General features: G+C 33.2%; 2 protein-coding genes across 2 annotated transcripts; both read right to left on the bottom strand.

Annotated features, from left to right (window-relative positions):
- Positions 1-2,639: 2,639 nt before the first annotated feature.
- Positions 2,640-3,899, bottom strand: LOC134243237 (uncharacterized). Its single transcript, XM_062725467.1, has one exon. It carries the CDS (start codon positions 3,897-3,899, stop codon positions 2,640-2,642), a length of 1,260 nt encoding a protein of 419 aa, XP_062581451.1.
- Positions 3,900-7,656: 3,757 nt separating this feature from the next.
- Positions 7,657-23,744, bottom strand: LOC134243258 (uncharacterized). Its single transcript, XM_062725495.1, has 15 exons — positions 23,436-23,744; positions 21,169-21,299; positions 20,493-20,622; positions 19,255-19,323; positions 19,031-19,143; positions 18,196-18,280; positions 16,658-16,912; positions 15,973-16,067; positions 15,484-15,600; positions 14,602-14,662; positions 14,073-14,183; positions 10,444-10,508; positions 10,263-10,334; positions 9,213-9,382; positions 7,657-8,510 (listed from the first exon to the last, which is right to left on the bottom strand). The coding sequence occupies exons 1-15, from the start codon at positions 23,646-23,648 to the stop codon at positions 8,392-8,394; spliced, it is 1,806 nt and encodes a 601-aa protein (XP_062581479.1). The 5' UTR covers positions 23,649-23,744; the 3' UTR covers positions 7,657-8,391.
- Between the last annotated feature and the right edge of the window lie 761 nt (positions 23,745-24,505).

Raw genomic sequence — 24,505 nt, 5'->3', positions numbered from 1 at the left:
TTGAGAGGTAGCCATAGTGAGCGACAAAAAATCGTCGGCGTAAATCGAAGGTTTTTACAACGCTTGGATCTGTAGCTCTCTGCTTTATCTGTCCGAATTTTCTCAAGCAGAGAGGCTCTGAGCTACAGTTCTGCAGCTACTTACATGTATGACAAGAGAGAGGACTTTTCACACACACACACAAAAAAAAAAATCATAAATGATGCATCAAATTTTATTTGATCCCATTTTGCACACTTTGAAATAAAAACAAAATTTTCTTTCAGGTGAACAGCCAAAACTAATACAATGTATTCAGTACTTTGAAGACAAGTAAGAGAAATATTAAATATTATTATACCTCATTATAAATATTCTAAACAACGCGTTATATGATTGGTTCTAAGTTATCACGTGCCGTAAAACTTATTTTCGGCACGCTTTTCATCATATTCCACCTCTTCGGAACACCTAGTGTATTTTCCCGCAATATAGTTCTCGTTTGTTGAACGAAAACTTCCGAGAGAAGTAGACACACACACCTGGTTTAAACAAAAAACTTCATTAAAAACTGTGACTCAAAAAGTTTATTTTATTTCAAATGTTTTGCTTGTTTGGTATAATAAACAATATGATTTTCTTTCAAAACATATTCGCTATTTTCATCGAAGTCTTCATATTTCCCTCACTATCATGCAATAAATGTATAATATGTCATGATCTCACAGAATAAAAGCCACAACAGAGAAACTGACTAGTCAGCAAAGGTCCTGTAGAGGAATATGGAAGGAAGAGAATTGAGATATCTTGTATTAAGATATTAGATTGGGAGTGCTTATGGTATGGTAAAAATGTTATTTTGCCAAAAAATAAAGTTAAATCAAAATACACTTTCATGAAAAAATATATAATACATGTACTGTAATCATGACTTAATGAGGTTTTCATTCTATCTACACTGTACCTCTTTGAAATGTATTTTATCCTAGATTTTACAATGTATCATATAGATAAGACAGTAATAAAATATACCGAAATTGGATCGTTGGAATTACGTTTCAAAAAGAATATAAAAGAAGTAAAATAATTTTAAAAGTATTTCTAAGCATATTTCTTAAAATGTATTAGCCTTCAGTGAATGAGACAAATACTTTTGCATAACTTAAATCAAAGGCCTGAAGGGCCTGCGAGTTGACTCGCTCGAGTCAATTGAGCTTTTTAATACATCTGGGCACCATACCTTAATATATTTAGTTTATTTTGCATCTTAAGAGATTGAATATTATATGTCTGATCCATGTTCGGTTCATAAATAAAGTGTATATTGCTTTTCCTTTATGTATAAAGGTTTGCACTTATGGGCTTCCGTATTAATTTGACTGGATTCTATAATGAATTTAAGCACATTAGCTGAAGTGGTCAGTGTTATGAAGTAATTCTTAAATTAAACGAATATAACTTGTTAGATGAAGTTTGATTGTAATTCTATCAAATCAAATAGTACTGAGGGATCAGATGAGATGACTTAGGTCACGTGATTCCATTCAACCAATCAGACTTCAGATACCATAGACAATTACATCTACTGAAATAAATGCCCAAGGGTGGGTTTATTATTTACTAATGATAATACATTAAAATTGTGGCGGGCATCTGATCCCTCAGTACTATTTGATTTGATAGAATTACAATCAAACTTCATCTAACAAGTTATATTCGTTTAATTTAAGAATTCTATCAAATCAAAGTACTGAGGGATCATATGAGATTTCAGAGCTGATGTATTTGTCTATGCATAATTAAAACAATAGTAGAACTAAAGAACATTCCATTTATTTACATTCTTCATATCAAATTTAATCAAGTAACACTTTTTAAAATACTTTCATTAAACTGTGCAGATGTCTGTATCGGTTTGTTATAAAACCTTTGAAAAGTACTAGCATTCGACCAGCCAGCTTTCTCCATGATAATGTCTATTAGTACTCCTGCTTTATGAGCGGCACTAGTAGCAGCTGCCCGTGTTGAATGTGGGCAAAACTTAGATATGTCTATCCCCGACATTTCCATTGTATCACGTATCCATCTACTTATGGTATCTCTGCTAACACCCTTATGAGGTTTCATAGTACTGATAAACAATTTCTTATCTTGTCTTATAAATTTTGTTCTTTCTAAATACTCACATAGTGTCCTCACAATACACAATTCCTTTTCTACATACATTGGAAACTTAACATTATTTACATGCTTTCCTGGTTTGGAGGTTTTTAACAAAGAACTATATCTAATTTCTACATAATCATTTCCTACAACTACATCATCAACAGTTAACAAATGTAATGTTTGACCTCTTTGACCAGTCAATAAAGCTAATAACATAAGAGTTTTACATGACAGAAGTTTCAAAGACAATTCTGAAAATGGAAATGTTTTCAAATAATTCATAACTATTGACACATCCCATGTGCAGCTATACTTTGGTAATGTTGGTCGTTTGACAAAAACACCTTTCAAATATCTTTTAATTAGAGTATGAGATCCAAAATTTTCTTTACCACACAGTGAAAGTAATGATGAGACAGCAGATCTTGCTGTATTGATTGCACTATATGACAATTTTTGGTCAAACAAAGTTTGTAAAAAACAAAGAAAATTATTTACAGTTGGATTAAATGAATCAATTTTCCCTGAATCACAAAATTGCAACCATCGTTTGATATAACTCCAGTATTGTCTTTGAGAAGATTTCCTCCAAGAGTTGAAAATGACCACGGCAAGGTCTTCCGATATTCCTCTGTCCTGAAGAAGTTTCCGGACAATGGAAAACATCTCATCTTCAGCTTTGGAATCCTGTGTTGTCTGTTCGGATCTGTTGGCATTGTAAGGATGTTTTTGTTGTTCAGAAGGTAAGGTTGCAGATAAATCATTTTCAGAAGTGCTGGAAACCACGCTTGTGTGGGCCACAGTGGTGCTATTACTACTGCATTTGTTTTGTCCTGCTGAATTTTCTGCAATACTTTCCCCAGCATACTGAAAGGAGGAAAAATATAAAATTTGTCATTTTTCCAAGGAAAAGAAAATGCATCAACACCAATAGCTTCGGGGTCTGGGAGAAAAGACACATATCTATCAAGCTGATGATTTAATCTGGATGCAAACAAGTCAATTCCATTTTTTAAGTCAAATATTTGAGATATACTGTCAAAAACAGTCTCGTTCAGTTTCCACTCTAAATCATCATTAATTGTGCGTGACAGTCTGTCTGCTTCTACATTTTCAATGCCAGGAATATGAGAGGCGCTTATCCAAATGTTTCTTGCTATACACCAAAACCAGATATCCCTAGCTAACAAATTGAGTTCAGGAATTCTGCCCCCCATGTTGTTTATATAATGCATAGCCACCATGTTGTCCAATCTAACTTGTATATGTGTGTTTTCTGATGTGCTACAAAATGTCTTAATGCTCAGAAACACCGCTTTAAGTTCTAGATAGTTAATGTGATAAAGCTTTTCTTCATATGACCAATTTCCACCAGTCTTCTTGCCAGACTTGATTTCACAACCTCCCCATCCTTTTTGAGAACTATCTGTTTCTAAAATAATGTCTACAGTAGGAATTAGGATGGCCTTTGAACTTGTGCAAATATTATCACACCACCATGAAATGTCCTTCATAGATTCAACGGTCAAAAGAATCTTTTTGTCAAAATCTCCTCTATTTTGTCGTAACATATTATCTTTGAAAATTTCAAGATTTCTGTATCGTAGAGGTGCATGTTGGACAGCTGGTGAAGCTGCAACCATTTTCCCAATCAGCTGTGCCAACTCTCTTATCTGGATTCCATGTTTGATAATTAATTTAGACCCTAGATTCTTTATATCTTTTGCTTTGTCTTGCAATAAAGAAACGATCATTTTCTTGGAATTTATGAGAAATCCTAAAAATGCTATTTCTTGCACAGGCTCAACAACAGATTTGGTAGGATGAATAGTAAATCCTAAATTGTCAAGTAATGTTGATGTACTTCCTATATTTTGAGCACAATGTTCAAAACTATCACCTAACAATAAAATGTCATCTATATATATATGGTACACTTTCAAATCCTTGTTTTCTCAATGTACTAAAAACTGGTTTTAAAAGTTTTGTAAACACACGTGGGGCAGAAGATAATCCATTAGGTAAAGAGGTGTATTGAAAACACTGATTTCTCCATATGAATTTTAAGAATTTTCTGTCCGCTGAATATATTGGTACAGAATAGTAGGCATCTTTTAAGTCTACCGAGGCCAACCAACAATCTTGCTTTACTAAACACAAAGCACTTTTTATTGTTTCCATTTTGAAATGGTGATATTCAACATCCTTGTTCAAATCTTGTAAATTTAGAATTAATCTAAAAGTTCCATCATGTTTTTTCCTAGTAAAAATGTTTGAAATGAAGTCATTTTCCATTCTTTCTGTCTTTTCAATCACTTTTTTGTCAAGGAGTTTTTGAATTTCTGTATCAATGACAATCATTTCTTCTGGAGAGAACCTTATTTGATGAGGAACCCTATCTTGCAAAGGAGACTGTATAAAGTCAAGTTGATATCCTAGTACAGTATTAAGAATTTTCCTATCTGATGTTAACTCCTTCCATTTTTCAAAATAAGAACAAATTTTTCCACCATAGAAATTATCAGGTGTATTATGAAATTTTTCAAGAATGTTGCATTTTTCCTCACTATTAACTGTACTTACAGAATGGTCAAGATGAGCTATGTCTGTGATTGTTGGTTGAGTAGAATTGTCTACTTCTTCTGTTGGGTTTGAGGTGGTCTCCTGCCCCTGCCTTTCCCTAAAAAAGACCCATTGTTGTTTTGGTCATATTTGTAGGAATGGGAGTAGGTGCCATGTGTCTGGGGTTTTCCACTAAATCTGTAGCCAGATCCATAAGATTTCTGATGGCTTCCCTGATTTTTTCCTGCAGATGATCCTTGAAAACTGTATCCTTGGAGTTTTTTGCTCACTTTCTTAGAGGTATCAATTTTCTTGATTTTCTCATCTACGTTGTCTCCGAAGAGGAATTCTGTGACCTTGTTCGAATCATTACACAGGGGTTTATAACTCTGTTTTGTGAGATAAATCTGTAAAAGCTAATTGCAACAATTTTACTGGATTTGTGCTAGTTCAACATGTTCAAGGCATTCCTTCATATCTGTGACTGTGAGATTTTCTTGCCGAAATCAATTTGTCTAAAAGCTGCAAGCGGGGCTCAAAGCAACAAATTGTTTGGGACTTCAAAAAATCTATTGACTAGTTTTTCAACGATGGCCATTTTCTTCATTGATCACCGTCATGTGTGGCTTTGTGTTTTTCACACAAATTTTTTGCCTTGTTTCAGATTCTTACTTGGAAATTTGTGTTGATAATGTAGTAGATGTATATTTTATTAAATAATTAAATAAATGATCAATTAAAATAAATTTAAGATAGTTAAATGAATTAGAATCTAAAGTCTTTCTTTTAAAAGTATTAGTATTACAAAGCTACATTTTGGTTGACACAATTGTTTTACATTGTCTAGTGATTTTTGATTCAGAGTTTGAAAACTAGATCTGGTGAATTATCTTATACTGATACTGACAGAAACAGTACAGAAATATGTAAGTAAATATTTTAACATTTTAATTAATTAGAATATGAATTATGATATACATAAGAAACTAAGAATTTGATACTTTGTAAAACTATGATAGAATATTTTATGTCTAGATCAGATGTGGATAAATCTGATAATTCACCTGAGTTAATGTATTCAGATCCTATTAAAGTATATAAGTAAATATTTTCATAGGAGTATTTTGGTGTAAATACAGAGTTGTTGTAAAGAGCATATCTTTTTATTTATTATTAATATAGTGTAACATATCACACAAAAAGTTTTTGCCTTGTCTTCACATGCATCTTATTATTTTGGAATTTTGGAAAGTTTGTGTTCCATAGAGTGAAATATTCATTTATGACACTATTTGAATAATGACTCCTATGTATATCTACTATTATATTTTATTGCCATTCTAATGTTATTGTATATTTTATATTAATTTCAGAGCCATATAATTATTGATATAAAAGAAATTATAAAACCAGAAAGTTCTTCAAATTATTATTGCCGGGATTCCCGTTACAATAACTTTTGCTAACTCAGCACTTAGAGCTGGTTCTGTTTTGTCATCTTTTACCATAAACTCTTCTAATGATTCTAAGAAATCCTCTTCATCCTTGTCCTCGTCTTTATCCTTTTGCACTTTGGATATCAGGTCATCAAGAGTTTCTTCATCGTCATTGTCCGACGTTAGTTCATCAGGCTCATTTGCGACCTGAAAACACAATTATCCATGTAAACTACATCATGTTATCTTGCAGTGTTAGATCTCTCAATAACAGAGTTTTTAATCTGATTTTATTTATAATAATACTGTTTTGAATCTTGCCTTTCTATTTTAATTGTGAAATATTTTAGCTGCACAACTATTGCTGAAATTATTGTTTTATGTCAGAATGGTAATACATGCCTTGCGTTTCTTAGAAACAGGCTGTTCAGTGGTATTAACCAATGGTCTTTGTCGCATGAGATGATTAAGTATACTTTGGTTTTGAAAAAACAGTTTTTTCCATTGCACATGATCATCATCATCGTCTTCGCTCATGGGCGCAGCCATATTTGTTTGGCGCAGAGCATTCTGGGTCTTCTGGGCGTCCATCAACATCGATGGCGGGAAAGCAGGCGAAGCTCCGCCCACTACACAATCACTCTGAACAGTTTGAACTGTTTCTTCTCTTGCAGCTTCAGGCACAACAATGACAAGAATTGATTTCTGTCATTATGGGATTGAACTCCCGCAACCAAACTGTCGAAGACAGCATCGCTATTCAAACGATTAGGTTCATTGGCCAAGTTCGCCATTGTTTGTAAACAATGCACTCGTTAAGGGTCAAAGATTTTGACCCAAAACACAAGCAAACGAAGGTGAATGACACGAAGTGTCAAAATAAACAAAAACTTCGTATTGCTATAGCTGAAAATACAGCAATATCAGTTCGATAAACACTATAAACAATCCAAAATTGACTGAAAATCCTTGTCGAAAATATAACGTGTCTTGTTTGGAATCGCGTTACACTAAGCACTGATTGGTTGAATGGAATCACGTGACCTAAGTCATCTCATATGATCCCTCAGTACTTTGATTTGATAGAATTAGGTTAAAGATTCCCACAGCAAATCTGGATTCTAAAAATAGATTTTCAACAACAACTAGCTGCAGCTAATGAGAACAGCAGGTGTTTGTGAGAGGGAGTATTCTAGGTCAATTATAAATAAACTTCAGATGGGCAGATTAGCCGCCTAACATGCTTGAACATATATTCATACGCAGTAATTGTACATCTTACAGGTATTTAATCAAAAATTTCTTTAAAAGCATGAAGGCATAAATAATGTTACAGTATGAAATTTTATACAGTTTTTACCTCTTAAAATTATACAATCACTCAAACCAAAGCATTTTTTGCTAGAACTATAATATTTGGCATATGGATCACCTTGATGAATGCGTGATAAATTTTACAGCTCTGAAACGGCTATGTCGACAGGGAGTAGCTCGCTACGCGAGCCAACTCAAAAAAAACAAGTATCACCAGCTGACAAGTGGTCAATTAATCTTAAATCTAAAGGTACTGTGAAGCACTGATCTCACAAAATACTCATCTCTCATATTAGTATAATGGAAAACATCAAATATCTGTTTTCATTAATATGCAAATTAGGAGATTCACAATAGCACTGTGTAATGTAAACAGTAAAGGTAACAAACAGAGATCCATTAACAACATCAATATGTGAAGAGGGCATGAAACGGGAACCCTGGAAATCGCAGAGGTGGGATCTGGTGCCTATTGGGCTCTGGATTTTCTGCAACATGCAAAACAATTGGACAGTGACTAACTGTGGCTGTCATCCTTTAATATTTGTTTAAATCTGTTTACAAATTGTTTCATTCAAAAATAAAGGAATCTTTTACTCCCATTGAGTCTTTTGGTTGACAAAATGAATCAATTTTCAACCAACACATCAAATTTAAAAATCATGGGACAAAAAAAAAGAAGAAAAGCAGTTAGGGAAAAAAAACAGAATAAATTGGCTGGGCAGTGACAGTGATTACTATAGAGCACATATGAGAATTCTTATGGACCCTTAAATTGAATTTAAACCATTTCTTTGAATTTCTGAATTTATAGTTTGGTATTGTACATAAAACAAATAAAAAGCAAAATAAATAATTATGAAAAGTACACATAGTCCTGACAAAAAAAGTTTTCATTGTATTCCTAATCATAACATCTATTTCCTACGGCTTCCTAGGGTTCTTCTAGAGTGTCTCTGATATACTCGTCAACTTTTTGCGCTAGAAATTTCAATGGCACTGACCCACATCGTAGTACAACGGAGTGGAATTCTCGGACATCAAATCTGTCTCCTGAAAATAAGAAAAATAGTCTGTAACACGTTTATATGGGACGACAAAAATGAAATTTGAAACTGAATCTCCTCCAGCTGTCAAATATATTTTATAACTTGGACATTGCAAACAATTTGGATACAGATTCTATGTGCTGAAAATACTGATAGATATATGCACATTGAATATTAGGTCTATACTGTTTTAAAAGTTACGGATAAAAAGTTATGTCGCATTTTATAACAGACAATAAAATCGCTTGTAGATGACACAGACACATTCTCAATGTAAGCTCCATAATGACCAATAAAATATAGTCCAAAATCTTTGTTAGCTATGCTCAATAAATTAAATCCTTTACAGTTTAAAAAAACTTTTATTTCTTTGAAGGACTTTGAAATACAAAACCTGTAATACTTATCAACATTAAAATATATTCTCTGGAAATTTTATGTGGAATATTGTCAGTATTATCAACTTTCTTTTGCCCAATTACCTATACATGATATTGTCAGTACAGTCAAACTTCGTTATCTCAAACCTGATGGGGGCCGATAAAAACTTCGAGACATCCAAGGATTCAAGATATCCAGGGTAAAATACTTAAAGAATATGTGGTTGGGCCTTCCACATCACTTCGACATTTCCAAGGTATTCAAGACATCAGAGTTTGAGAAACTGAAGTTCACTTGTATTATCATCTTTCTCTTGTTCTATTACCTAATGCTAGACTGGCTTTCTGTCGTAGATTCTTAAGTACGATTTCTCCTATCTTGTAAGCACACGCTTGTCCTGGTAAGGTTACATATCTTTTAACTTCTATCTCTAAAGTGTTGACATCCAAGAAAGTCTTTTCTACCATGTAATTCAAAGCCTCCTCATACGTCCATCTTAAAAAAAAAACCTTAAAATGATTAATACTGTTGATAAACAACCAAATATGCCAACTAAAATTCAACTTATATTACCACTACAGTACATTATTCCTTTCTCTCTAAAATTAGCATGTATGTGCATGGAAAGATTTTTTTTATTCATGCATTCCCCTTGTATACCTTTGTTTAATTTGTTTCCATTAAGAAATGGCTGTTTAATAACATCAAATTTATAATTTTCTTTAGAGATCAGATTTGTAATATCTACTTAATGCCTGTATGGATTTTGCATATCTTGATGACAAATTATTTCTTTTTCACAAGCAAGAAACATCTAGTGTGCTTTTTGTTAAACCAGAAGTCTCTATCAAGACTGGAGCTCTACTGGTTTATACTTTAAACAAAGGAAGAGAAAAGTAGCAGTTGCAACTTGAAACTTTAAAACAGCAATATATAGAAAAATGATCCTTGCCACTCAACAAAGCAAAAACCGATGCAGAGAATTATGTATCTTAGTGTAGTCTACTTGTGTGCCAAGTTATACTAAAATCAGGCCAAAACCGTAGGAGTAGCATTTTGAAAGAATTTCACAGAAATTTCTATTTTTAGTAACCACAGCAACACCGTTCATAGAAAACAAAAACAGATGCATAGAATTATGTATCTTAGTGTAGTCTACTTGTGTGCCAAGTTATATTGAAATTGGACCAAATCTGTTGGAGGAGTAGCATTTTGAAAAATTGTTTACAGACAGACGGACAGCTAGACAGACGGCCGGACGCCGGACGCATTACTATCGCATAAGCTCTTCTGGTCTCTGACCAGTAGAGCTAAAAACACTTCTGCTGTAAGAGACATTCGTTCAACAGTTATGGTGTATACTAGTGTTACCTACCCAAAAGCATGGATCCCTGTATCGACTACAAGACGTGCAGCTCTCAGAATCTCTCCACAATACCTTCCAAACCTTAACAAATGAACAAATAAGTTAAAGCTCTAGATGTGGACTGAATAAACTTAACAAGAGAAATATGGTGAATTTGACATAAAACATTACCAATCACACTTCTACTCACAATGTGTAGTTATACTCGTATAATCCAAGTTCCTCTCCTAGGTATTCACAGTACAGTCCCCAACCCTAGAATCAAATTTATAACTTCTCTAAATTCTATATACATGTATCTACTGCATATATAAAGATTTTAAATCTAGCTTTCTTACTGGATCTGCAGAATATGAAGTTATAACAAGAATTTGATTTTAAACCTTGTAACTTTATTCATTAAAATTCTTTTCTTCATGCAAGAATACTCAGAATTGCCTTTTTTTTTTTTACATTTTAATTTGTGAGACAGTTATTTGATATTTAATATGAGCACTTTTGCATATTTTGTTTTAACATTGTCAGAAGCAGAATTTGGTGATGGAATAAAATTTCATTGATTTGTCATTGTAATTGTTTCCTTAGGGATTTAATTTCATTGTTTCAAACATTAACCATATTCAACATACATACATAGCTAAATGTATATAAAGAATTTGTTTGGGATTTCATTGATACATGTAATTGTTACTAACAAAATTAACAAACTTTAATCCTTGATGAATATTCTGATCTGTAATTATCAGTATATTGCAGTAGATACAAGAAATTAAGATGAACAGAACTCAGCAAAAATAAAGTTTGGATGAATTAACAGAGATATATATTATATAAAACATGTATACACTGTGAAATAAACCATTTTTGTATTGGTTTTATTTTAATTGTTGGAGGTACAAAAAGACCCATAAATTCATGTCCACCATAAAATGTAATTGTACATGTATGTTAATACTTAGCAATTCTTCATCCACAATATAAAATCCCGCAAAACCTGTATTTTTCCCTCAAACCACAAAAATTTTACCCCGTAAAAATATCTGATTTTACTGTAAGCAAAAGCAGAGGTAAAAATTAATGTATTGCTTCTTTATAGATACTTCAAAAGCTTTCCACTGTACAAAACATAATACTCTACAATATGTACACTACTAAAGCAATGGGTCAATCCGAATTGTTTTTGATATTTATTCCATACTGACTTCATGTACGAGAAATCAAAATTCAGAGTTCTGACCTTTTTTTATGTAATAATTTAAGGTACTAGACATGGATGTAAAATCTTCATTTATTTTTCCATTTTTATATGTAAGCTCCAAGAATGTAATTTGAAGGTATTTACATTGAGGAAGTTCTTCAAATATAATCCATTTATGTTGTGCAAATGATGTGAAATTTGCAGATAGTAATAAATTTACAAAAACAAATTATTAGAAAAACTTTGCAAAAAGTATGAGGATGTGTAAAGAAAAGGACAGAGAATTGGGTTTGGAGGAGGAATTGAAATCGTGCTGCTTATCTTTTTTAAAATACATGTACGAGGGTTGTCCCATAAAATCGTGGACAAAGCGTTTTTCTCGAAAAGTAATGGGCGCACTAAGCTGAAATTATCAGTAAATGTTTATTCATCATATTTAAGTGAGTCATAATGTTTTTGATAATATATATTCAAAAATAAAAGATTTTATTCTGCTTGAATGTGCACAAGGTACGGTCTTACGGCGCACGGTAAAAATAGCAAGGTTATATTAGAGAAGACATAAGAATTAATTCATAATAAAAGTTTTCAATACATAAGATTAGGATGAAAATTATCCTAATTCCATTCCTTAAGCAATTCTGTCGTCTATTTAAAAATTTCAAGGCATTTGGTTAATTTTTGGCAGTTTCCCGAGCATTTGAAATGGGAAAGTAATAAACACAATACACGAAAAATGGCGACTTTTTATGACATTACGGCGCACCAGAGAGCAATTCAGATAGATAAGGATGTTGTAATGACGCCTTAAGAGACTTTAAATGAATACAGAAGAAAGAAAATATGAAAAATATCACCAGATCTTTAGTATATAAATGAAATGAAAGTTTTCTTAGTGAAGTCTTCGTGGTCGAGTCCCCAGACAGCACAAAACATATGGACAGACTGCCATTTGTAATAGCAAAGGACGCTGTCATTGTCAACCGTCGATCTGAGATTCTCTTTTAGTTGAATGATGGTGAGAATACTGTCTGTAACTTGCTAATGAATATTCAGAAGATTGCTTGAGTGTGCCACATTGGTTTCTGAACTGGTTATAGATACTCACATAAATTTCTAAATTTAAGTGGGGTTTATCCAACTTTAAGTTTAGCAAAGATGAAACGTGACGCTGTTTTAGACACTATGACGTTATCATCCGTGCGCCGTAGTGCGATACAGTACATAACATAAAATATCATAATTTGTTTACCTATGCATATATCTATTTGAAATTTGCTATGTATATTCATAATTTATCTTTAAAATTTCAGAACGCAGTGATGATTATTTTTCAAACTAGACAACTTGTCCACGATTTTACGGGACAACCCTCGTAATACACATGCATTATATCAAGTACAATGTCATGGGAAATGACATATAAATCTATGAGTGTGTCTGCAGAAAAAAGCACCATTTACTGTCTGTAAATGCATGAAATGGACAGCATATCCTTTAAACAAGTTTTTTTTTTGTATTTTTGATACTCGGAATTTTAAAAAAATGCAAAATATTCTTATAATAAACGAAATAGTTTTTCGGAATAAGGTACAGTATTTTAAGAGATTAACTGCATTATAAATAATTCAATATGATAAAAAATTTCTCTATCATCGAATACAATAAAAATCTTGTATAAAGGATAGGGAGCACTTTGCTGAATAGAGTGAATTGTATTGTTGATTTTACAATATTTCCATTTCTGTTTATTTTCCCTATGATAACTCTTTGAAAGTTAGGTGAGTTGATTTCTTGATCATTTAACCAATATGTAAATTTCGCCAAGCAAAAGGTTAGGACCTAATAAAGCCTAATATGCATGCAAGTTTTCTGCGGCTGTCTTTGTGTCTGACGTCAGTGGGCAGGGACCATTGAAAACCTCATGCATTTTAAATCTAAAAACATTTTTTAAAACTAAATTTACAATTTTTTTTTACAATGAAATGGAAATATAAGGAATCACTGTCTAGTTTGTTGGGTATTCAAGGGACATCAACAGTAGTTGGAATGTGGGTTAATTTATGCATAATGGGCTTCTGCAAATTATCCCATGTTTCCAACTATTGTTGATGCCCTGGCATACCCAACAAACTACACAGTGAGTCCTTAAGCATTGTCAAATTGTTATATATTGAAAGACAAGGTATTATAGGGATACAAAGTGATGCAGTTAACATTTACCTTTTCAGCTTTTAAAGAGAGGAAAAGGAAAGTTTTTGGAAAATACAATGACAACTGTAAAATCATAAATTATAGCTGCTTATCATTTGTTTTGGTACAATCCCTCAGGCCCCTGGGAGACAGATACCTGGAATTATCCATTATTCACTTCCATCGATACCCACAACTAAATGTGGTTGAAATTGAAATTCTGTGGAAAAGCTGAATAAGTTCCAAAAAAATTTTGACCACAAACAGGGGACAAAAATAGATAGCAATTTATGGGTCATTTGAGAGACTAAGGTGATCATATATAAAACATTACATACACCAAGGTCTGTATTTTCTTTAAACCATCGGTATAAGTTTACCAATACACTACAAATTCATAACATTTTATAATTTTTAAATACACTAACCTCTAAATATGCAGTATACATTGGAAATCTAGAAGGTACCCAAGCATAATTCAGATCTTCGTTGGCTCTCCTAAAAGCATGTAGCTCCTTCATTTCCATAGAAATCATTCCCTAGAGTCAATATTGTTAAAAATTTTAAATAGTTCACACAGTCATGTAAAATTTCTTTCAGAAACCTGGGAAAATGATATGTTGAAGATACCATTGAACCAGGCCTAATTCAAAGCACTAAAAACTGCAACCAAGGCATCAAACAAGTTTAGTTTTGCAATTTATTTATATGCAAGATTTTATTTTCATATGTTTTTCATAATAAAGCAACATCCTTTTATTAAAATTACTATGGACATTTAAATTCAATATACAGTCAAATCTCAAACTCGATGGGGCCGAGGAAAAACCTCGAGATAAACCACTCCTGGATCTAGTATAATGGATACTTAAAACAACTTTCTCCCTGAGCATGTGACACACCTAACATACATGTATATCAGAGTGTCAGACTTCATAAATCAACCCAGATACTGACCTGAAAATGGTGCCCAGGCTCTCCTTCATGTAAACACAAAGCTGGTAGTTCATATTTTGGACTGAAAATAAATTACACAAAAATTACTATACTGCACCAAGTTCACAGAAAGTAGCATTCATGTCACAGGCACTTATTTCAAATACAGGACACCCCTGCTTATTTTTAATAATTTTCAGGCACCCCTGCTTCAAGCTCATATTTAGTTACTACATCAATCATTAACCTACTTTAAAATGTGACATCATTTGCTTCTTGAGACTTGTTTCTTGTCAAAAAAATTATTTTAGACCTTGATACATATTAAACTTTGGATGGGATACTTTTTGGTTGGGTTTATTGTACCCCCAACCCGAAAGTTGAATCCCATCTAGTCTTAAAATGTCTTGATGTAATTTTCAGGAATAAATGAGTGGTTTACAATAAAGAGGCTCTACCAGAGATGTCTTAAACAATTTAATAGACAAGAAAAAAAGTCTCTTGAAGCAAACATTATCATTCTAAAGTAAGTTAATAAGTAATAATTAGTAAAATGACTTAAGTGCCTTGTGGTAAAATAAGTAAGGGGTGTCCAGTACACAAAACAAGTGCCTGCGATTCATATACTGCAAACTTGGCTATTTACACTCTCTTATTACACAAATAAGAAGTGGGATATAATTTTAAGGGTTTTTCCTGCCATACAGGGCTTATGCATTGTGAAAACCAAATCAAATATGATTAAAGGCATTTGCATAAAAAAAATTTAATCGCATATTTCCTTAAAAATATCTTTTTAACATGTAAATGTCCACGTTTCCAGTGAGCATTAACAGTCAGCAGGGTTGATAGACATTTATCAGGAGCACTGTATGAGCACTGTAAATGTTTCTTATGACATACTTTACTTCCAAGTTAGATGTACTGATATAGTACACACCAGGTCTAGAGCCATCGGGGGAACCATTGAAGTAGAATGCCACAGGCCCATCATCCATCAGCGGGGGAGTCGGCTCAATCCTAACGGTAAATAAAACAGTATAGTAAATTATCATAGTATTTTATTCTCCTTTCAACAGATAATCTTGTACTGTGTACAGATAACAAGCTAAAAAATTATACTAAATCTATAAGCATGAAGTAGAGAGAAAAATAAAGCAGTAAAAACAAGCTTATAACAAAGTTCCTGGGACAGACGATTTTTCTTCAATATAAAAGTGAATCGCCGAGTTCAAAATTTATTCTACAGCCAAGGGGAATGATTATCACTTGGCTGTAAATGTCAATTCAATATAAGCCTGTTATAGTGTACTTTCTTAATCAATATTCAGATCTCACATTCTTAATCTTTTCCTGATGAGAAGACAAAGAGAGAGCAAGAGAAACATTTACTTTAGCTTGGACTTTGGAGATTCAAAGAATAATTGTGGTAACTTTGGTTGAATCTGGTCAAAACATATATGTTTGACATAAGCTATCAGCTCCTCCTGTAAAAGAGAAAGAGAACAAATGTGAGAATGGCATAGGAAAAAAAAACAATTTTATATTTCAAACATGCTTATACAGTAAAACTTGTTTAGTACGAACACGGATATAGCGAATTTACGGATATAGCGAATTTTGGTTCTTAACAAATCTTTGTAAAATTTTACGATTATAACGAACTCTGATATAACGAATTTACGGATATAGCAAACTGATTTTGAGACCCGTTGAGGTTAAATATAATGAAATTTACATCTTTTATAAAGAACTTTCAAAGATCTCAAAATTTGCTAAATTGAACAAACTTAATTTTTTTCTTGTAGCATTTGTATATAAAATTCGATTCATAATAAAACCTTAGATATCGAACGTTTGTTTTGTCATTTCCTTCACTAACATATTTGGTTCTAATACTTGAGAGAAAACATTCATATTGCGAATTCGCTACATATGGTTATAAGAATTCGTTATACGGATATAACAAATTACGGATATAGGGAAGTAAATTCGCAGGTCCCCAGGACTTCGCTATAACCGAGTTTTACTGTATAGCCACAACATGATTCCTATGTAAAAAACCAAATAAACCTACAGGAGTTTTGCAATGGAACTCCTCCCTCTTGACTATGTCTTCTTTAAACTTCATAATATCTGTTCCGAAGCCTTCCTCAAGGGTGATCTTGTGCATCGCCTGCGTGATTCTCTCCACCTCTGCCGTCCCAATGTCAAACACTTGCTGTGGGGTCATTGAGAAAGAAAGATGGAAATCTAGACAATCCTGGTATAACTCCTCCCCATTCGGGAGGGAGTGAATGGATATATCTTCACGCAAGTGCTTCATATAATCCTAGAATGGAACAGAACAAGTCAAGGTAAACATGATCTTTCCTGAACTCCACATAGGAAAAACTCCATCTGTAAGCATGCACATTTAAGGAAATCATTTGTTAAATAAATCATGACATTTTTAACATTAAAAACAAGATGTGTTTGTGAAACACTATGCGCCGGCGGCAACAAAGTTTAAAAAAACTATTTTCAGCAGATAAGTGAAAGTCAAGGTCACAAGGTCATTGACCTTGGTGTCATTTGAAGAACTTCATTAGTGGAGTATGCACACCAAATACGAAGTCTCTATCTCTCATGGTTCAAAAGTTATGGCAAAAATTTTGTAAAATCTATTTTTAGCATATAGGTCACAGTCAAGATCACTAGGTCATTGACCTTGGTGTCATTTGAAAGAGCGTCACTGGTGGAGTAAGCATATCAAATATGTAGTCTCTATCTCTCATGGTTCAAAAGATATGGCGAAAATTCAAAGAAGCTATTTTTAGCAAATAGGTCATAGTCAAGGTCCCAAGGTCATTGACCTTGGTGTCATTCGAAAGAACTTTATTGGTGGAGTATGCAAACATAATATGAAGTCTGTATCTTTCATGGTTCAAAAATTACGGCGAAGGTTAAAGTTGACAACAGACAGACAGACAAACAGATAAACAGACAAACAGACAGGACAAAAACAATATAAGCCTCGGATCTATCGATCCGGGCGCATAATAAGTTAAGAATATATATAATTCAAACACTCTGTGCACTTTTAATACCTGAGGGCACTCTTAGGGGTAAATATTTGCTACATAGGCCCAAGAACAAAGTCTAACATTTGTCTTAATTGATAAAAAAAGGCTGCTTTGACCTTGAAATCCTCAATTTTTACACAGAGTACTGCTTTGACATTGGTTTAAGGTCACTGCAAACAAATTAATCACAAGAACTGGTCAGGTAAATCAAGATCCATGAAAAAATATCCAAGAAAAATAATTTGCTCAGAACTTTGACTTCTGGCTTAAATATGGTTGAAGGTCATTGCTTTACAACTGGGAATTTAACAAAGTAAAGAATGAACCCGATAGGCCCAAGGGAGGGAAAATATGATGCAGTCAAGTGTTTTACACTGGCGTTTTTTGACCTTAAGTCTAGAACTTAAATCAAGGTCATTGCATACCCTATACTTATGCATGGGCACTTTCAGAGTATGAGCAAGATAGGTTGAAAAGGAAACATATAAACAGATTGACAAATTGATAACTTTAAGGTACATGCACTGCAGGGTCCTAATTACATACTTACATTTTCTATATATTCAGCCAGTTCTTTAAATGCTGGTCTTACAATGTTTTGGATTATGTCTTTTGCTTCTTCTAAAAGTTGTTCTCTGAAGTCAAAAATGAACAAAAATATATATATATGTATTTGTTGTGTTCTGCTTTCAAATTACTGCGATTTTATTTTTGAGGATTGAAAAAAATTTTGGATTGAGGAGATTTAATTCAGTGGTTATAGAAGACACATGATACTCTTATTAGTATTTAAAAAAATAGCATTTTGTTGTAAACCAAAAATATACTACAAGACCAATAAAAATTAAACCTCCATATGTGATTTCATCTTTTTTTCTTTGGTTTTTGAGGAAAAAAAAAAAGAAAACAACCAAATTTCTACATTATCTCCCTTTAAAAGAGGACATGGTTTTTCATTTGAACTATAAGGATTTTTTCATCAGTAGGGAACATTTAGAGCACACTATGTAAGACAGAAACTGGACAATCTTTGATTAGATGTATTCACTTAATTGAGCTATTGTCTCAGACCTGCAAAAAAATAAAATGCACCATGTTCAATATAAAATAACAGAATTTTTCTCTTTTTCACAGACCCTGAATCATTCTGTTTTATAATTATTCACAGGTCTGTATTTATGGTGAAGTTACAATGTACTATTTTTCCCTTGGAGTTCAATTTTTGTTGTTTTTGAGGCATGAAGAGACCCATGAATTTATGACCACTATAAATCTAAAAAGCATTGATGCTAAACAATCTCCAGTGACTAAATCAAGTCTAATCTCAGTCTTTAAAAGTTTGAGAAAATGAACTGAGTAATTTCTGTAAGTTTTATTTCACTTACTTTATAGAGGGATCAATGGATGCAGGAAACTTTTTGTAAGGTGCTAGAAAAACATCTGTTTCTGGAGTCAGTTCAGCACTGATCAACAGATCTAACTGATCTGGTACACCCTCCTAAATGGTACACACAACAATAATAGACCATTTCGTCCAACAATATAACTGTCCATATCATCATTTCATCTTTTATATAAGTTACAGAAGTGAAGTATAAATTTGACTTACTATTGAGTATAGATGGTTAACATGACCGTGGTCCACTCCCTCTTTCAGAAGGTGTATACAACTTTTGGCCTACAAGAAAACAAAAAATCTCTACTCCAAAAGTTAACAATAGCTACAAAACTATGCTTATAAAGCAAAACTGAAGGTTTACTCGAAAATTTGTATTTTTGTATTCTAATATAATCGATAGCTGAAACTTTAAACAACAGGTATAATTTTGGCTTTTATACAAATAACTCTCCTGATTTTGTTATGGTCTATTGATTTTCAAGCAACGCTATATCCTTAATTCGTTATATCCATGTAAGGAATTCGTTAAATTTATATAGCTGGGGATCCAAAATAACTTCACTATATCTTTGAATTCGCAAAATCCGTGTTTGTACTAAACTGTTTTTCTGTAATTACCGTATTCACAATTTTTATGGTACATGTATTCATTGTATTGCATACTGTAAAACGACAATATATGGCGCACTACTAATTTTAGCGCCTTTGACGTAAATGCCCCATGACGCTAAAATTTATTGTGCGCTAATGGATTTCTAAATATTACTTTTTGTGTGTGTTCAAAGTTTTCACATAAGTACATGTAAACCGGAACGTACGATTACGTAATGTCGAAGGGTCATTGGATTTTTATATACAAACTAGCACTGTAGGATCGATAGAGAAAGTTCTGCCAAATTATAATTTAATTAAACTATTGTTAGTTGTTACCCGATACTTACATAGTATAATTAGCACCTTCAAAGTCTGGCGTCTCATGTGTCAATCATCTATCGCCTCGAGGTAAACATTGCAATCAAGCATGGCGATTGAACTTGCAGACAATACCTGATTTTGATTACCATTTACAATGTATCTAAGTACATGCAACTTCCTTTAAATGCATGCATTGTTTTAATATGGATAAATTGCGTAAATACTCATCGTTTTCTTTTTAAAAAAAATTAAAATAAAATAGACATTGTGCCACGCTCATGTGACTGTAACACCATGGTCAAGTTGACGAATGTCAAGTTACTTATATACGGGAGTGCTATGTGTTTCCATGCTTGACTAACCAAAAAGTCAAATACGGGCATAGATAAAAGAAAACAATATCACATTTACATATTTTAATGACAGTGCAAGCACTAAAATTTATTTGCGTCAATGCATTCCTACTTGCATTTGTGCCAAAGTGCTTATGCGCCAATTTTTCTCGTTTTACAGTATAAAGATCACCAACTCACCTTCTTTTCATAACATCTAATTCTTTTATTCAGATTTTTGAAGTCTTCTTCTGTTTTGGTTGGGCAGGTACTCATTACTTTAGGAGCATCTGCATGCAACCCATCCATAAAGTTGATTGGAAAATACCAGCTGAAAAAATTACACTGGATATTATATTTCTTTCCTTACTAAAATTCATCAAGATTAAGCTGTTTACTACATTTCATGCCACTGAATATATTAACCATTCTTCTAAGATTGTTTGTTAAATGTTATCTCGAACTCAGTGGGACCTAGGAGTATGAAAAACCTGGGTATCTGATGATTCGAGAAATCAAAGTTAAAATACTTAAAGAATACCGGTAAGTGGTTGGGACTTCCAAATCACGTTGACATATCCACTGTATTCGAGACAAAGCTGGTGTTCGAGATACCGAAGTTCAACTGTATAAATTGATATAGTTTCTATGATTTGTTAGATTTTGACCATTTTGTCAGTATCTCTAAGGCCATCGTAAAAATATTTAAATATTTATTGCTAAAAAAAAAATTTAAATACAAAGAGCTGAAAAAATGATTGGGGGGAGGGGCAATTTTGATTGGCTGGTCTGAGTTATTCAAACAAATCATTTTTTATTGTTGGCCTAAAACAAATGATATCTGTGATCCTTGAAGTAAATATTACTATTGCTTAACCACTTATGCTTCATTCCATCTACAAATGTGTCCATCTGATCCTTCACAAGTAAGAGGGCATTCCTGGCACGTTTGGAACAATTCTTTACTTCAATTGCTTCTGCCTTCTCTAACATTTTGGAAACATCTTCCTGTAAAATAAAATAAACAAAGTTGTAACCTACATATGTATAATAAAACTGATAAATCCCTTTGCCTTCCATGTAATCAAATGAGATAAACAAACAAAGGCATATGCAGGGGCTTAGCACTTGAAAATAAATAAATTACAAAACTAGTTATGTTTATGCAAAGTTTTTCCAACAAGAAGGTAATAAATAGTAAAACACTCTTCATTTTACATCATTTAATACCATTCTGAATTTAAGAGGCTATAACTTTTTTTATCATTATGGTAAATTATACAAAAAGGATGTAAGAGTAGTACTATAATTATAATATGCAAATGGACCAGACTGTGATTCGAACCCAGACCCAGGGGTGTGCAATTAGCATCGCCCGACGCCCGGGGCTATCACTTTTTGGGGTCGGGCTAGTGATTTTCATGTAAAAATTATAACTACACAAGCAATACATGAAAAGCACAACCTGCATTTTCACTCGTTTTTGCTATCAAATTCCCATCAGTGAAAAGTTTTCACCACATGCTCCTCTCACCTTTAAGGTCTTTGGCCTCCTGAAAACATCTTTTTTCCGCCAATTTCCCTCTTTCGTTTATGGTAAATACATGGTATCTTGAAATTATTTACGATCACTCAATTAACTGAAAGCTAAGGTTTTACATGGCAAAAATACACCAAATACAAAATTTAAATTTCATTCTAAATGAGCTAGTGCAATGTTCAGAAAAATGGGAAAGAATTTATTTAAATTCATTTTAATCTTCTTTCATTATAATTTATACATGATTTAATTTCATAGTGAGAATTAAACTTTAATTTTAAAAAGAATGACCTCAGTACCCTGCATTTTTCAACAAGTAATTTCTTTTCAATGTATTGTTTTTTATTTTAATTTTTGCCCCTATATTTGGGCTAGTAACTTTTCACTTGGGGCTAGTAACTTTATCTGGTCACTGCACACCCCTGCAGACCCCCTGAATCTCTGGTCAGACATCACATAAATATACTGGCGACGATGCATCTAAAAGGTCTTTGGCCTCTATATATACTCCGATTCTCTGGCAGGTCTTTCAGGGACATGGCCAATTATATCAAATGCCATTGGCCCCTTAAACAACAGGACTGGTCACTGGCAACTCACATCACATAAATATACACCATGCATCTAATACGCTGTATATATTTGCATTTTCTGTCCAGAATCCAATTATCCAAATGCCATTGGAAACAACAGGACCATGGGCCACATCGCTCACCTGAGTAAACCTGTTCTTCTTTACCAGATGCCTCCTCCCCTTTGTAATACCTATTGTGACCCCACCCTACCCCACGGGGTCTTAATTTGGACAATTTAGAATCTACACTACCCAAGGATGCTTCCACATCAGTTTCAGCTTTTCTGGCCCAGTGGTTATTGAGAAGAAGAGTTTTAAAGATTTTTCCTACATTTTTCAATGTAAATTTGGATTCCCTATTCCAGCCCTTCCTACCCAGGGGGTTCATGGTTTGTAAAATTTAGAATCTACACTACCAAGAATGCTTCCACACTAAGTCTGAGATTCACAGAGACACCAGACCAAAACTTTTAGTCTGTAATAGTTTGGTCCAGTCATACATTTCCTCCTTTTCCGTTTCAGATCGATATATGGTGCCATTGAACTTGGAATTGCAGGTGAAAGCTCTGCCAGGGGCTAATTATGAAGAACTTGGGTTGTGGCTCTGAGGCCATATACCATTTAAGGTGGGGGGAATGTAATGCTTTTGGCCATGGATATCTCCCTCGATAGCTATATGTAGAGCACATGACCACTTGACCAATGACCAGTGATGCAGGGGTCCTGGGTTAGATTCCCGGTCAGTAGCCATACATTTCCTCCTATCCTGTTACAAGTCTCTATGAATCTCACTGAGTTAACATTTCACATAAAAATTATATGAAAAAAAAACTCAAATGGATGACCTTGTGTAACTGAATAGAACAGGTTTAGAGTCAACACACAACTGTTTTTTAAATTAAAAAATACTGAATTCTAAGGTTAGGCATGCATCTACATTATCAATACTAGGCTCTGAATTATTTCTAATACTGTCTAATTAAAGATTAAATAATACACCATGTCATGTGGTTGATAACTCAAAATTTACCTCAAACTCCTCAAAATTGTCTGGGTCGATATCATCCAAAAGATGACAATATCTCTGATCTCCGCAGAATGAGGCAAACTCCGGACTTTGACGCATCCTCCAGTCCCAGAATTCGTCACATAAAGCTCTGACTTTGGAATCCTCCATCTTATTAAGTAGAAAATTTGTCCGTGGCTTCGCAAATAGTGTCTTCGTGATAAACCTAACAATCATTACAGTCTGACATAATGATAATGCAGACTCAAATTATTTTAATCATGTTAATAGTCCGCTTCTGGTTCTAGCTGGTATTGACCAACTTCTGAGAAGGCGGTAAATCTAGTACTAAGTAGGGCCGGGTTTTAAATCCCCAATTTGACGATATGTGAGATTGGACACGTTTTTGTTTTCACTTTTTTTTTTCATTTTAAGCAATAAAAGAGAAAATATTCAAAGGAATAGATATTGAAATGAATTCAAATATGATATATATAAACAATCTTTTATTAAAACCAATCCAAATGTTAAATTGTAAACAGGACAACTGACTCCCGTATTATAATCAAAAGAGGTACAACCAGTTTGCAAAAAGCTGCGTGTAACTTAAGATTGCAAAAGCTGTAACATGAGATAGGACATTTTTTACATAATTTCATCCAGTTTATGCCATATAGGGGCTTGTCTTCCGGATTGTCAAATGTAAAATAAATTAAGATTTTGAATCTACTTTCAATATTATACACTTAAAAGTTGTTAAAATAAAAGATTCTGATACTTTCAGTGAAGAACAATCACATTTGAAAAAAATGTGGGGTTTTCTTGTCGGGAAGTGTCTGAATCTTTTTATTTTAACAACTTTTAAGTGTATTGAAAAAAAAAACATTTAGTCTGGAGCGCAAAACCCATCCAGCAATTTTAGTTAAGAGCTAGTGGGGTGGAGCGCTACACTTAGTTTAGCAAACACTTTTTCACAAGAAAAAAGGGGTGTTAGGTTAATTATATACATCAAGCTCTATAATATACATAAAACTTTATGAAGAGGTAGGCTATTGTGTAGCTCTGTTTCTATAACTAAATCCTTTAACTTCGAA

This window comes from Saccostrea cucullata, unplaced genomic scaffold (assembly GCF_032062105.1).
Source record: "Saccostrea cucullata isolate Sc308-1 unplaced genomic scaffold, CSIRO_AGI_Scuc_v1 ctg251, whole genome shotgun sequence".
In the NCBI taxonomy this organism is placed as follows: Eukaryota; Metazoa; Mollusca; class Bivalvia; order Ostreida; family Ostreidae; genus Saccostrea; species Saccostrea cuccullata.
The sequence above is the reverse complement of the archived record's forward strand: the minus strand, read 5'-3'. Positions and strand labels throughout refer to the sequence as shown.

Excerpts from the sequence above, each read along its gene's own strand:
- LOC134243237 (XM_062725467.1), bottom strand. The coding sequence starts at position 3,899 with ATGATCGTTTCTTTATTGCAAGACAAAGCAAAAGATATAAAGAATCTA.
- LOC134243258 (XM_062725495.1), bottom strand. The coding sequence starts at position 23,648 with ATGATTGTTAGGTTTATCACGAAGACACTATTTGCGAAGCCACGGACA. Across the intron at positions 19,144-19,254 it reads TTAACCATCTATACTCAATA|GAGGGTGTACCAGATCAGTT; the intron begins GTAAGTCAAATT and ends TGTACCATTTAG. Across the intron at positions 14,663-15,483 it reads ACATCTAACTTGGAAGTAAA|TCCAAAATATGAACTACCAG; the intron begins GTATGTCATAAG and ends ATTTATTTTCAG.